The 14,482-nt window shown below is 46.6% G+C and overlaps 1 protein-coding gene across 2 annotated transcripts in view; it reads left to right on the top strand.

Annotated features, from left to right (window-relative positions):
• The window catches only part of ABT1 (activator of basal transcription 1), a 32,773-nt gene extending 21,088 nt beyond the window's left edge, over positions 1-11,685 (top strand). For both annotated transcript variants that reach the window (XM_069209585.1, XM_069209584.1), the window contains exons 3-4: positions 6,578-6,753; positions 10,326-11,685. In XM_069209585.1, the coding sequence (XP_069065686.1) occupies positions 6,578-6,753; positions 10,326-10,721 (572 nt within the window). In that variant the 3' untranslated portion in view covers positions 10,722-11,685. The remainder of the gene's footprint in view (positions 1-6,577; positions 6,754-10,325) is intronic.
• The last annotated feature ends 2,797 nt before the right edge of the window (positions 11,686-14,482 follow it).

Genomic DNA, 14,482 nt, shown 5'->3' with positions numbered 1-14,482 from the left:
AGTGCCGCAAAACAGAGAAAGCTTGGCACCAGGAACCCTCAGTGACCAACTTCTCCACCCTCAAAACCACCATACGCACTCACCAACTCATACGGACAACCAAAAGGGCTTACTACAAGGAACGCATAGACAGTAACTCACATAACAGCAAGGAACTCTTTACCATCATCAAAGAGCTCACCAAACCCAAAGCCTGCAACATCGACCCCACTCACACACAAAACCTCTGCGAAATTTTAGACATAAACAACAGCTTCACAGCACCCACCACCTTCCCCCACCGACACGACCAACAACAACTCACTCCCCCGCCCCAACCTACTACACACCTGGGCCCCTACCAACGACGAGGAAACCAAAAAAAAAAATGAATTCCATCCACTATCCACTCAGGCTCCCCCTCGGACCCCTGCCCCCACCGCATCTTCAACAAAGCCAGCCCAACCATCGCTCCCAAGCTCCGCGCTGTAATCAACAGCTCTTTCGACTATGCCACCTTCCCAGACTCCTGGAAGCACGCAGAAGTAACCGCACTCCTGAAAAATCCCAAAGCAGACCCTTATGACCTCACGAACTACCGCCCAATTTCTCTTCTCCCCTTCCCCGCCAAGGTCGCTGAGAAGTTAGTGAACACCCGCCTGTCTCACTTCCTAGAGGAAAACAATGCACTTGACGCCTCCCAGTCTGGATTCTGCAAGAACCTCAGCACTGGGACCGCCCTCATCGCCTGTACTGACGACATCAGAACCAGAGTCGACAAGGGTGAGACCGTCACACTCATCCTCCTGGACTTCTCCGCAACCTTCGACACTGTCTGTCACCAAATACTCCATACACGCCTCTACAACGCAGGAACCCGACACAAGGCCCTGGACTGGCTTGTCTCCTTCCTTGCTGAAAGGATCCAGAAAGTCCACCTCCCTCCCTTCCAATCCCCAGCAGCCAAGATCATCTGCGGAGTTCCCCAGGGGTCCTCCCTCAGCCCCACCCTTTTCAACATTTACATGGCCCGATCGCCAACATCCTACGGCCACACAGAATCACCATCATATCCTACGCAGACAACACCCAGCTCGTCATCTCCCTCACCAGGAACCCTACCACCACCAAGGCCAACCTCCACGCCGGACTCCTTGACACAGCCAAATGGATGACAGCAAGCCACCTCAAACGAAACTCCAACAAAACCGAAATCATCATCTTCGGCTCCAACAAAACAATATGGGACGACGCCTGGTGGCCCACCGCCCTAGGATCACCCCCCAACACCCGCCACCCACGCATGCAACCTCAGCGTCATCTTAGATTCTTCTCTCTCCATGACCCAGCAAATCAACGCTATCACCTCCTGTTTCAACACCCTCCGCATGCTGCGAAAAACCTTTAAATGGATACCCATAGAAACCAGAAAGACCATCACCCATGCACTCATCAGCAGCATGCGAGACTACGGAAACGCCCTCTACGCCGGGCACCACAGTCAAGATTCAGCAGAAACTCCAGAGGATCCAGAACGCAGCCGCTCGCCTCATCCTGAACCTTCCACGCCATGAACACATCTCCTCCCACCTCAGATCCCATCACTGGCTTCCTATCAACAAAAGGGTCATCTTCAAATTCCTCATCCACGCACACAAATCCCTCTACAACACTGGACCAGCCTACCTCAATGAAAGAGTGAACTTCCAAACTCCCACTCTCCACCTCTGCCGACCTCGCCCTCACCACAGTCCCCCACAGCCAACGCGCCACTGCCAGAGGCAGATCCTTCTCCTACCTCGCCCCCAAAACCTGGAACTCCCTCCCCACCAACCACTGCAAGACACAGGACCTCCTGTCATTCAGAAAACACCTCAAGACATGGCTTTTCGAACAGTAATCGGCAGCTCCCCCCCACCCTATTTAGTTTTTTCTCCCCCCCCCCCCAGCGCCTTGAGACCCTTACAGGTGAGTAGCATGCTCTACAAATTTTTTGATTGGTTCCTCAACTTCGATGGTTTCGGAGGAGTGGCCTTTTTTTCGGTGCTGAACTGGCAGTTAGGTCACCGGATGTCTTCTTTCGGGTCGAGCCATAGCCTTCTAGCAGCGGCGTACCCAAGGCCTTATGTTTCGGTCTTTGTGATGGTACAGGGGCAGGCCTACTCATGTGTTGTCCTGCTGGGACCGGTCTGTCTTCCCGGGATTCCTGTTCAGAGTCGGAACCTCGAACTGAGACTGCTGTCTGCATGATCTCTTCCTCTTCGCCGTCGAGATGTTCAGAGGTTTTGGACACCATCTCAAGTCTTTGTGCTTTTCTGTCTCAAAGTGTCTTTTTAGATCGGAAGGTTCGGCAGGCCTCGCAATTTTCTTCCCGATGATCTGGGTAAAGGCAAAGATTACAGACAGACGAGGTGTTGGTCTGTATAAGGGAATTTTGCGTGGCACCGAGGACAGAATCGGAATGGAGTACGATCCATGAGGCTTCCACGTGGTCGGCCCTACCAGGCCCGAGTTGGGCATGCGTGACCCAAAGGGTGAGTATAGATGTCTTTTCTGACGGTACCGATGTGTCAATAGAAGATGTAAACCCGATCGATACAATACCAACGAAAATCAAGCGTTTTCAAAGTTTTTCTAATCGAACTATCGGAGCGAAAGGAAACGCGTCCGAACCCGACAGCGGAAAGTTAACAATCTAACATGGAGTCGATGCCCATGCACAATGGAACCGAAGAGGAGTCATCACTCGATCCAGTGACTCAAAAACACTTCTTTGAAGAAAAACAACTTGTAACACTCCGAGCCCAACACTAGATGGCAGAAGTATATGCACAGCATGTGTATGTGCAGCTACACGTGCCATCGAACACATATATATATAAATTCACTTACCCAATGTACATCTGTTTGTGGCATGTAGTGCTGCAGATTCACATGCTTTGCATAAGTGTGCCATCTAGTGTTGGGCTGGGAGTGTTTGTAACAATTTTTGTTTGTTGGCATGTGTGGCTGTAGATACACATGCTTTGCATAGACTGTAAAGCAGTCCCCTTCCACAAGAGGTGGCTAGCCTGTAGGAGTTGGAGTCGTCTAAAAAAGTGTCCTAAGCATTGCCTGACCAACATTTGCTTCTTGGCAAGCTAAAACATCTACACAATAGTGCTTAGTGAATATGTGTGGTGTAGACCAAGTAGTAGCTTTAGAAATATTTGCTATTGGGATGTTTCATAAAAAAAGGCCATAGAAGCAACTTTTCACCTGGTAGAATGTGCTGTAGGAGCTGTAGTTAATTGGCTTTTAGCTTTAAGGAAACAAGTGTGGATACACTTAACTATCGATCTAGCTATCCCGTTTTATAACAATTCGATTATCTTTATGAGGCATTGAAAATGCTACAAACAGCTGTTTAGGTTTTCTAAAACTTCTAGTCCTGTCAATGTAATACATAAGAACTCTTTTAACATCTAGGGTGTGCAGAGCTCCTTCAGCAACTGAGTCTGGCTGTAGTAAAAAACAGGTAGCTGAATTGATTCGTTAATATGAAATGGTGAAACTACTTCTGGAAGAAATGTAGGGTTTGTCCTAAGGATGACTATCTTTATGTACTTGGGAAAAGGGTTCTTCTAAAGTAAAAACTTGTATTTCACTTACACTTCTTAGTGACGCGAAAGCCACTAAAAAGGCAACTTTCCATGCAAGAAATTGCAATGAGCAGGAGTGCATGGGCTCGAAAGGTGGACCCATTAGTCTAATAAGGACAATATTAAGGTTCCATAATGGAGCTGGGGGAACCCTTGGTGGAATAACCTTTTAAGACCTTCCATTATAGCTTTTATTACAGGGCTTCTAAACAAAGAAATATGTTGTCTGTTTTTGAGGTAAGCAGCTATAGTTGCTAAATTAAGTCTAATAGATGAATATGCCTTTTGTAAATGTAGCGGGTAACAAACAATGTCTTGTACTGGTGCTTTGAGTGGGTCAATGTGTTTAGGTTGACAGTAGCAGACAAAACATTTCCATTTTGCAGCGTAACACTGGCTATTTGTAGGTTTACGTGCCTCTCTAAGAATGTCCATACATTCCGAGGGGAGTTGTAAATAGCTACACTCTATGACTTCAGGAGCCCACTTGCAAGATTGAGTGTTTTGGAGTCTGGATGTCTGATTTGACCTCTGTTTTGAGTCAGAAGGTCTGGCCTGTTGGGAAGTTTGTGGTGGGGAACCTACAGACGGATCCAACAGTGTTGTGTACCAAGGCTGATGTGCCCATTTGGGAGCTACAAGGATCATGGTGAGTGATGATTGTTTCAGTTTGTGAACCTTAAATGGAATAAGTGGGAGAGGCGGAAAAGCATAAGCAAATATCCCTGACCAATTCATCCAGAGTATTGCCCTTGTACTGTGGGCAGGGTGAATCTGGATTCAAAGTTTTGGCATTTTGAGTTTTCTGCCGTGGTGAAGAGGTCTATTTCTAGTGTTCCCCAGAGGTGAAATTATTGGTGACGGACTTGTGGGTGAAGTTCTCATTTGTGGACTTGTTGCTGCATCCTGCGTAAGAGGGCTTCAAACTGATAGATATTCTGCCAGTAAATGAATGTTCCAAATTGTCTGAGCAAGAAGGGCCAATTGAGACAAGTCTACCCCACCTCCCCCTTGTTTCTGCAGATAATACATGGTTGTCATGTTGTCTGCACCGACTAGAACCACTTTGTGAGAGTTGCAGCAAAATGCTCTGAGTGCTAGAAAGGCTGCTAGTAACTCCAAGAGGTTGATGTGAAAAGTTTGTTGAATGGGATCCAACCTGCCTTGTATTGTAAGGTTGTTGAGGTGAGCTCCCCAACCTATCTGTGATGCATCTCTAGAGAGTGTGATCTGAGGCTCAGGGTCTTGAAAGGGCCGTCCCTTGGAGAGGTTGATGGGATTCCACCACTGCAGAGAGCTGCGAGTATCGCGGTCCACCAACACTAGATCTTGTCGATAACCCTGTGACTGAGACCACTGACGAGATAGACACTGCTGTAAGGGACGCATGAGTAATCTGGCATTAGGAACGATGGCAATGTATGAAGCCATCATCCCTAATAACCTCCTCACTGATCTCACTGTGTAAGTGTCTTTCCCCCTGTAACTAAGACAGAAGAGTTTGAAAGGCTTGAGTGTGAGCTGGATTTGGAAATGCTAACCCGGAGTGAGAATTGAGAATTGCTCCCAGATAAGGTTGTATTTGTGAGGGTTAGAGATGAGATTTGAAAAAACGGACTGTAAATCTCTGAGTGTGTAGAATGTTTACTGAGTATGTTTCTGACATTGTTGGATGGTATTGGCTTTGAGTAGCCAATCGTCTAAGTATGCTAAGACGTGACTATGTTGTCTTCTGAGGAATGCAGCCCCTACCACTAAACATTTTGTGAATACCCTGGGAGCGGTTGTTACCCGAATGGTAGAACCTTGAATTGATAAGGTTTTCCCCACAATGAAAAATCGGAGGTACTTGCGATGTGCTGGATGTATGGGAATGTGGAAATAATACTGAAGAGATGCCCAAACTGGCCACACCCTGATTTCCTCCTTTAAAAGTGACTAACTAGCAGTGGCCAGTAACTGTTTATCATCGACCACCTGATCAGTGAAACAGAAGGGTTCACCTGATCAATCATGGATTTGTAAAGCACGGTTAATCACCCATAGGGTTTCAAGGCACTGATTATGGGCGTGCTGTTCAGTCAAAGAGCCAGGTCTTGAGGTCCTTCCTGAACTGCATCAGTGATGCGGTCTGCTTGAGCCTGATAATCAGGTGTTCATTCTCCCTTGTACAGCATCTGCTCTTAGTGTACAGATCCTGAATTGCGGTGCTCACCTAAACCTGGTCGGTGCTGTCCCAAACCTCACGATGATTGCAGACCGATCCCTTCGCCATGTGTCCTGTCCATGCAAGCAAAAGGCAGACAACAGCAAAGTGGTGCATTCCTGTTCAGTGCAGTCTCTGCGGGGCTGCTGCTCTCTGCGTTCACCTCCTCCCAGTTATCTGTTGTGTCTATAAATAAGAGTGGAGGTTTATGTCCTGGAAGGACTCTGTGTCTCCCCTGGTTATCAGGTTTGGGAACCATGCAGTCATGGGGTGGGATGCAGAGGGTATGAGCATGTGGAAGAACACCATCATATCCAGTGGCTAGAAACGAGTCTTATGATGCAGTATTTATGCCAAATAAATATCCATACACCTTTGCAGTGCAAACTATGCAACACTGAATAATGTCTGTAATCTTTTAACTCTTCACAAAACTTGAAGGTTTTTCTGCAAACGGTGTCCATCACAGTTACGGCATCTTTTCCAGGCACACTGTTCTATATGGTCCATCTAGCTAAGTGCTCAGGCCTGTACAGTTCTCCTGCACTTAACCAGAGCTTATTTCCATGTTGACAAACATGTAGCTGGTTTTAGAGGAAGTAAATAGTAAATATGGTTGTCAGTTTGCATTCACTTAACGTCTTTCTTTCATTTATCTCCTTTTTCTGTACCTTTTTTCATGTCTCACATTTTGTCAGCTTGTCTCCTACTTGTACCAAAAAAACACCCCTCCTGTTCTTCACTTTTCCAGACCGTTTTGTACGTAAGAAAAAGAAGAAGGCGGGCACCAATGCCAAGGACTTCACGGAGGGCTGGGTGGAGTTCCGTGACAAGCGTGTTGCCAAGCTGGTGGCAACCAGTCTTAACAACACCCCCATGGGCACCCGCAAGAAGAACAGATTCCACGATGACCTCTGGAACATGAAGGTGCTGTCTTTTGTTTTTATTCTCATAGTGGTTTACTGTGTTATGAACACCCTCCCACAGCTGTTCTTCATTGAAATGAACTTGGACTCATAACGGGTTTTACCACAGTTTTATCCCATAATAAGGACAAAATGCGGCCCGTGATTGTTCGCTTTATTAAGCATTTGCAATGTGACTGAGCGTTAATTTCCCATCACCATGGCATCTGCTCCTCCTAATAATATTGTGGTTTTGCCGATGATCTGTGTAGGAAAGTACCCTCTTTTTAACATGGTTACCCCCAATACTTGCCTGTAGTCAGTATGCTTAGACTGTTTTCACTGGGATCTTGCTAACCAGGACCCCAGAGAATTGTGTGCTCTCTCCCTCTAAATTTGGTTGCCTAGGACTTTTCACACCCTGCAATTGGCACACTGGTGTCCCCAGTAATATGATACTTAGGTACCCAGGGCATTGGGGCACCAGGGATTCCCCATGGGCTGCAGCATGTATTGTCACCCATTGGAGCCAATGCAAAATGTGTCAGCAGGCCTGCCATTGCTGCCAGCATGAAAAGGTGCATGCACCCTTTCACTACAGGTCACTGCACCAGTCACTGTAACTCACCCCCATGGTAGGCCCTCCTAGCCCAGAGGGCAGGGTGCAGGTAACTGTGTGAGGGCAGTCCTGCATGAGCAGAGCTGCCCCTATGAACTTGAGCTCCTTTGCACTGGACTTCGTAAGTGCAGGGAAGCCATTGTACCCGTTTACCGGACATCGGTCACTACCTGTGTCCAGCTACATAATGGTAACTCTGAACCTGGGCATGTTTGGTATCAAACATGTTGGAATCATAACCCAATACAGTTGCCAGAATTGGTTGCATAATTCCATGGCACTTTGGGGGCTCCTTAGAGGACCCCCGCCATTGCTCCTACCAGTCTTCTGAGGTTTTCCAAGCAGCCTGCGCTGCTGCCACCCCTCAGACAGGTTTCTGCTCTCCTGCTGCTTGACCAGCTCAGGCAGAACAAAAGATTTCCTGTGGGAGAGGGAGGTAACACCCTCTCCCCTGGAAATAGGTGTGACATGACTTGGGAGGGGTAGCCTCCCCAAGCCACCGGTATGCTTTAAAGGGCACATTTGGTGCCCTCCTTCATAAACCGGTTTGCAACAGTGCACGGACCCCGGTCCCTGCTCTGGAGCGAAACTGGACAAAGGAAAGGGAAGTGACCACTCCCTTGTCCATCACCACCCCAGGCGTGGTGCCCAGAGCTCCTCTAGGTGGCCACCTCATTCTTCCATCTTGAATTTAAGATGTGCAGAGGCCCTTGGGAGCATCTGAGTGACCAGGTCAGGTAGGTGACGTCACAGCTCCCTCTTGCTAGGTGACCAGTCTCCCTTCCTGGGCTATTTAGGGTCTGTCTCTTGGGTGGGGCTTCAGATTCGACGTTCAAGAGTCCAGCAGGCCTCCCCTGCACTTACTTAATCTTCTGCAAGTCCAGTGACGACTCCTCTGTACAACATTGTTTCTCTGGCTCCTTCCAGCAACTACAACACTTCTCCGGCTGTGCATCCTCTGAGGTTGACAATAACCCAGCCCGCACCAAGAAGTATGAAGGAATGTCCCTTGGAGGGAAGGAGTCACTCCTCTGCATCTGCAGGCACCAACTTCGACATCGACTGACTGTGTGAATCTGCTGTCCTCCAGAACTGCGTGGATCCTGCATCACCGGTGGTGGTCTGGGGTAGTCCCTTTGATCCTCTCGACCAGCTACCCAACTTGGAAGGTGTTAAGTCCTTGCAGGACAGTACCCTGGTGCATCGTGACTCTTGCCGTTACTATGGCTTGTTTGCTCCTGCTCCAAAGGATCTTCAGGCTTCGTGTAGCCCCATCCGCCAGCACTTCTTCATACCAAGTACAGTCTTCTCACTGCAGCTCCAGCGATGTGGGACTCCTCTTCAGGTCTCCTCTTCAGGTGTGCTGAGTGGGCCTCACTGCAACTTGACTGCTGCCTGTGGGGGACTGTCTCCTGTTCTGGTGACTCTCCTGACTGCTGAGTGTCACCCCGGACTCCCCTCCTTCTGTCGAGTCCCCTGGGCTTTGCTGGTCCTCTTCAACCTTGCAACCAGTCTTCTCCTCCTTTTGCATTTGCCAAGGCTTTTTGGTGGTTCTCCAGTACCACTGATCCACTGTAACCTGACAGCCGACACCATCTGCATCACTTCATTGTCTCTTCTTCATCTCCTGTGCTGCACAGCTGTTCTTTTTTCCTCTCTCCTCGACCTGGTCCTGCATCCACAGTAGGGTGGGTAGTGGCTCCTGCCACAACCAGATACTCCATCACGAACTTGACTTGGTCCCCTTCTTTTGCAGGTCCTCTTTTGCCAGAATCCACATTTGGGTTTTGCACAATTCTTTTCCTAAGCCCTCCTGTTAGTTTTGGGGAAACCAGATCACTCTGGCACTCACGTCTTGGGGCTCCTAGTTCCTCCTGCTCCCTTCTAAAAATTCCATATCCTTGGGTGGGGAACTGAATCTCGCATTCCACTTTTTTAGTATATGGTTTGGCCCTCCCCTCGGGCCCTCACTATTTTTTGTTACTTTTGCCAATGCTTGTTGCATTTATGCTGCTTACTGATTGTTATTGTGTATATAATTAGAGCGTTTTCTTGCCTCCAGTTGGGGGGGGGGGGGGGGCTGCCTACAAGTATTCTAGTATTGGTGTTACCATCACAAAGTACCTTTTATTTCTATAACACTGTGTGGTTCTTTCACGTGTGAGAGTACTGTGTGGCTATAGTGGTATTGCATAGGCTTCTCCTAGATACGTCTTGGCTGCTCATCCACAGCTACCTCTAGAGAGCCCTGGCTTCCTGGACACGGCCTATAATTACCTGGGCCGGGTATAAAGTGATAACACCATAGTTGCTCACCACACACCAGGCCAGCTTCCTACAATCTCAACTTTGGATTTCGAAGAATTTGATTTGTGGGCAACAAAAGGTAACATGTTCTCATAGTAGAGCGAGTGTAGTGAATGCCCCTTTGCCTGCTGGAAGTGGGGCTGAAAAAACCTGTAGTGAGAACATAACAGGAGGAAAATCTATTGTGACATGTTGGTTGTGCAGGAACCAGTTTTGTAATATCACAACCTGTGGTCTTCTGTCAGTTGCTCATCCAGTCACTTCACAGCTAGTTGGCTGAGCTGTGCAGCAGGTTCTGGATAAAAGATCTGAGCAGTGCATGACACCATGTCCAGGTGAGACGTGACAACAATCATCAAAGCAAAAAAAGAGTCCTTACATTATTTCATCCAGCTAACATCCTCCCCTACTGTAGCAGTTTAGGAAAGTAGGTGTCAAGAATATGGAGGAATTAACACAATTCAAGTTGACTGCAGTCTGCAAATCAGAATTCTGAGAAGGCTTTTTCGCCAGTTTTTTCCCCTTGTTTAAATGAAATATTACGTTTTTGGGGAGGTAAATTACAAAATCCATGCTGCAGCAACTCTTGATGGTTTGTGTGAGTTTGGGAGGCAAGAAATAGCTCATAATGTCCAGCTGTCAACTCAACGTTTTTCATTTCATTCTAGTACCTTCACCGCTTCCGATGGGCTCACCTAAGCGAGCGCCTGGCGTACGAACGACAAGTGAGGCAGCAACGCATGCGGGCTGAGGTTTCCCAGGCCAAGCGGGAGACCAACTTCTACCTGCAAAACGTGGAGAAAAGCAAGAAGTTTGCCAAGGCGGACCTCAAGCGGGCCAGCCAGGCAGCAGAAGAAGCGGGGGCAAAGGTTGAGCGGAGCTGGAAGTTCACTCAGCGCAGCACTGAGGAGGAGATTCAGGCAAAGAAGGCTCGTAAGATGGACAAGGGTGACCAGCGGCAGCTGAAGCAGCGCCTGGCCAAAGTCAAAGAGTTTGAGGAGAAGTCACAGTCAAGCCGTCCACTTTTGGCCAAAATATTCAATCCCAGCAGGGCACAGGAGTAAGTTGGACCAGATTTTGCATTTCCTCCTTTCTCAGACAATGCTGATGATTGCAGAGAAGGTAGAATGAGCACAGACCTATGTTCCAGCAAGTTTTCTGATCTATTTGTACCATCAGACACTAGACATCAGAGTGAATATCAAAGCCAGAGGACAGAGCTTCACTAACGATTGAATACAGAGTGACTATTGCTAGAACTTTTCATCTGAGCTCAAGGAGCATCTGCTCTCAACTTACTACCTTAGAATTATTGTGTCTATATTCTGTTAAGCCTGGGCTAACGTGCTTTATGGCAGACACTTGAGTTCTGATGGCTGCTCCTCGCAGTGTCTGGACTGCCACCCAGTGCTGCTCCCTTCATTAGACAAGTATAAGCTTGTTCTTACCTCTGTCACTACTGGAGAGGCTTCACTTTTGCCTGGATCGTCTTCGGTGAATTTTGTCAAAACAATTTTCTTTAGAGTCGTAGAGAATTATTAATTAGAAATTTGACAAAGAGCAGCCAACTTTTTATCCCTCATCTCCCATGCATGTGATCGATACATTTTTGTTTCCATTCATTTCAAAGAGTGTGGGTCCTACCTATCTGTGCCCCCAAGCCCTGCCGTGCCAGGTGGAGGGCGGCTCCCTTCTAAGAGAGGAGAAGCTTCTGCTTACAGAGGACTGGTGGCTCTTTACTGATGTCTTTCAACTCCAACTGAGGCTGAAACACTATGCGTTGATTTGTCATGAACAGCAGCTTCAGTACGAAGCATTGACTGTATCAAATGCAGTGTCCACAAATGGGAATTGGACACCAAAAATGAAACCAAATGATTAAATAAGAATATAATGAAATAAAGACCTTTGTTTTTGAGGAAAGGTCTGCATCTCTAATTTTTTTAAGGGGTTGGAGAGGGATAGAGTTACAGTCACCTTCTGTGCAGTGGCATAAGATTGAATAATAAATTAAATATTTTTCAAAAAGTGATGAGTCTTTGTTTCGGGGAATGGGGGCTAGAGTATTTTACTATGTTTGACTGTAATGCTGAGCCAGGTATTGTATCTTTCGTTGGTGTTTTTTCTGGTGTGGGTTTTAAAATGAAAAGATAAAGGTTGAGGATGGAATTTTTTTTGGGATGGATGCCAACAGCAAGAAGTTGAACTAATATTGAAGACCTAAGTCATTATTTCTGGTTTACCATCAGCATACTTCTCCAGACGGCGGGTGTGCCATGTGCACCCTCAAACTGAGCCTTCACATGGTGCCTATGTTTATAATATATACCAAGGACTGATTACTGAATAATTATATTCATATCTCGGCTCCCACCACTCACCAGATTGTGTGTCGATAGGCAATTTCATGTACCTCCCCATACCTTGTTTTCCTGGTGGCGAGAGCTCTGCTTACGGCATCTCTGTGTACTACAAGCACAGGTTCTCCTAATTACGGCCTAACAGACTAATTTTGCTGTGCTTAGAAAAGTGTTTATTTGCAACCAACAACATAAACAACATTTGGAATTTCTCAAATTTACTCCTTCTGTCCTCGCAGAAAGGGACTCCAGTAGTGCCTCGTTGTGCAGTGTCTCAGAAGAGAGATTCTGCTACATCTAATTGTAAGTTTAGCACTCTGTAGGTCCTTTCAAAGGACCTGGAAACTAATTTGGTCTGGATATCTTCTTCGTTAGTAATCAATATTTGTCAAAGTAGCGTTCTTATCAATTTTTATGTCATTTGGGATTGATTGAACAGTTGTAAACATCAAAAGATACACTTTGTGGTGTTTTATGATAGTGGTGCACTCCAGGATCTAGTATGATTCCCTGGTTTGGATGTGGAGGTCCCAGTCATCATTGTACTATGGGATTCAGCTTGCTCAACCTGTGGGTACAGTCACTTGAGCACTGTAATGTCTTCAAGGGCGACATCAAGTCTGGCTGTCTGCGTCCCTTCCTGTGGGCATCCATTTGTTTTGTCCCAGATTGGAGAATCCGGTGTTTCTCCAAGGAGTCAAGCACAACCATTCCTGCATGTGGACTTCCCATCCTCCCTTCCCCATAAATACATTTTACTCCCACTACCTGGACTAAGTATTTGTAAAAGAGGAGGCTGCCAACTCGGCTGGCAAAGGTCTGTTCTATAACAAAGGTGGGGCCAGGGCAGCAAGGTGTACAGAACTGAGGGCTTTAAATGTTCAGCATGAAAATGTACATGCAGTAGGTGTCCCCATACTTAACAATATCTGCATTAGTTTGAGGGAGGTTTCACCTGGTTCTCCAGGCCCCTTTCTTGGCTATATTTGTATAGACATTAAATCAACTAGGGATAAAAGCAATGAAGCCAAAAAATTAAAGCATGTCAGAAGCTCTGAAGATGGACTTCTGGATTGGAGAAAATCAGTTGTGAAGCAGGTCATGCATGCATATATATGTATGGATAAAAATAGTACTTCTGTAGCCCAACCCTGGCCAAAAGACTTTACATGTTCAGCATAAAGTCAACAAGCAAGAGGGGAAGCTGGGTGTGGACAGTTAATGCATTTGTGAAGTACTATTATGTAAAGAGGTTAGTCTTCAAGTTTTTCCTAAATTGAAGCACTCCCGGTGGTCAGGGGATTGTGTGGGGTCTATAGTAAAATAGACACTTAGCTTGTATCTAGCAGGGCAACATACGGCCACTTGTTAGTTCATTTGGAATCCTGTGGGGACATTCTAGGACTGAAGCTGAGCAGAGACTGTTCTGCGTTCTTTAATTAGTACCAGGATTTCCATAATAAAGCTTGGGAATTTTACCGAAGTCCAGGCTCATATTAAAGATTTGGCAACAAGGATCCTGGTACTAAGAATCCACGTATGCCTCTTGAGCAAAGAAAGCAATTACTCTGCATCGTGTCACGTACAGAAGCAGTTATCAGAGTGCAACAATCGTAGAAGCTGGAGAATTGCGAGCAAGTATGCTTGCTTTAGCGGAAAGCAACTTTGGCATAAATGTCATTAATTTTCCAAGTGCACAGCAAGTACTGTTAAGTAATTCAAACACATTGTTTAGTTTTGAATGTTCTACATCATGTGAGCTTCTCTCAAGATTGCCTCGAAAGCTGGCAATACATGCCCTGGAATGTTTTAAGTCAAAGAGTATTGGAACTAGAAGGCTCCTGATTGGTAGAACCATCGAGCAGGTCAGCCAGTGAGTGAAGGCTTCTGGTTGCTCATGGGAGCATCGTTGCGCTGTGGCCGCAAAGACAATTAGAAGGGTCCTAGTTGACTCCACGTGAGAAAACACGTTGCGCTTCAACCAAAAGCCAGTCACAAGTACGCTGGTGATTACATTTGATCATCAACACGCCGTGTGCATTTAAACGTGAATTTCACAATTCTCTTCTGAATTCCATAGTGTCATCGCTTCAAGGAGCATTGCCCTCACACTGTGAGGAGACCTTGATTTACCCACAAGACAAAAACAGTCATGCGGCGCAAACTGTTATTTATATTGTCTCTGTATGTTTAAGTAGTGAACATGACTTCAGGGAATGTGTGGAATCTTTCCCCACCACAAGTGTTCTTACAAGCAACCGGGGAACAGCTAATGAAATTGAATGAGTGGAGGGAATATTTTGTAAATTATATATTTATTTTTGAAGATGAGGACTTCACACCGGGGGGGGGGGGTATTTATTAAACTGCATGGGTCCAGTGGGATTAAAGGTCAGTAGCCACATACAAAAGAAACCCAGACCTCCAGAACAGGAGTACGTTTTTTAAAATGTGAGAGGATCTAG

Source organism: Pleurodeles waltl, chromosome 10 (assembly GCF_031143425.1).
Source record: "Pleurodeles waltl isolate 20211129_DDA chromosome 10, aPleWal1.hap1.20221129, whole genome shotgun sequence".
Classification (NCBI taxonomy): Eukaryota; Metazoa; Chordata; class Amphibia; order Caudata; family Salamandridae; genus Pleurodeles; species Pleurodeles waltl.
Note: the sequence above shows the minus strand (reverse complement) of the source record. Positions and strands in the feature narration are given on the sequence as shown.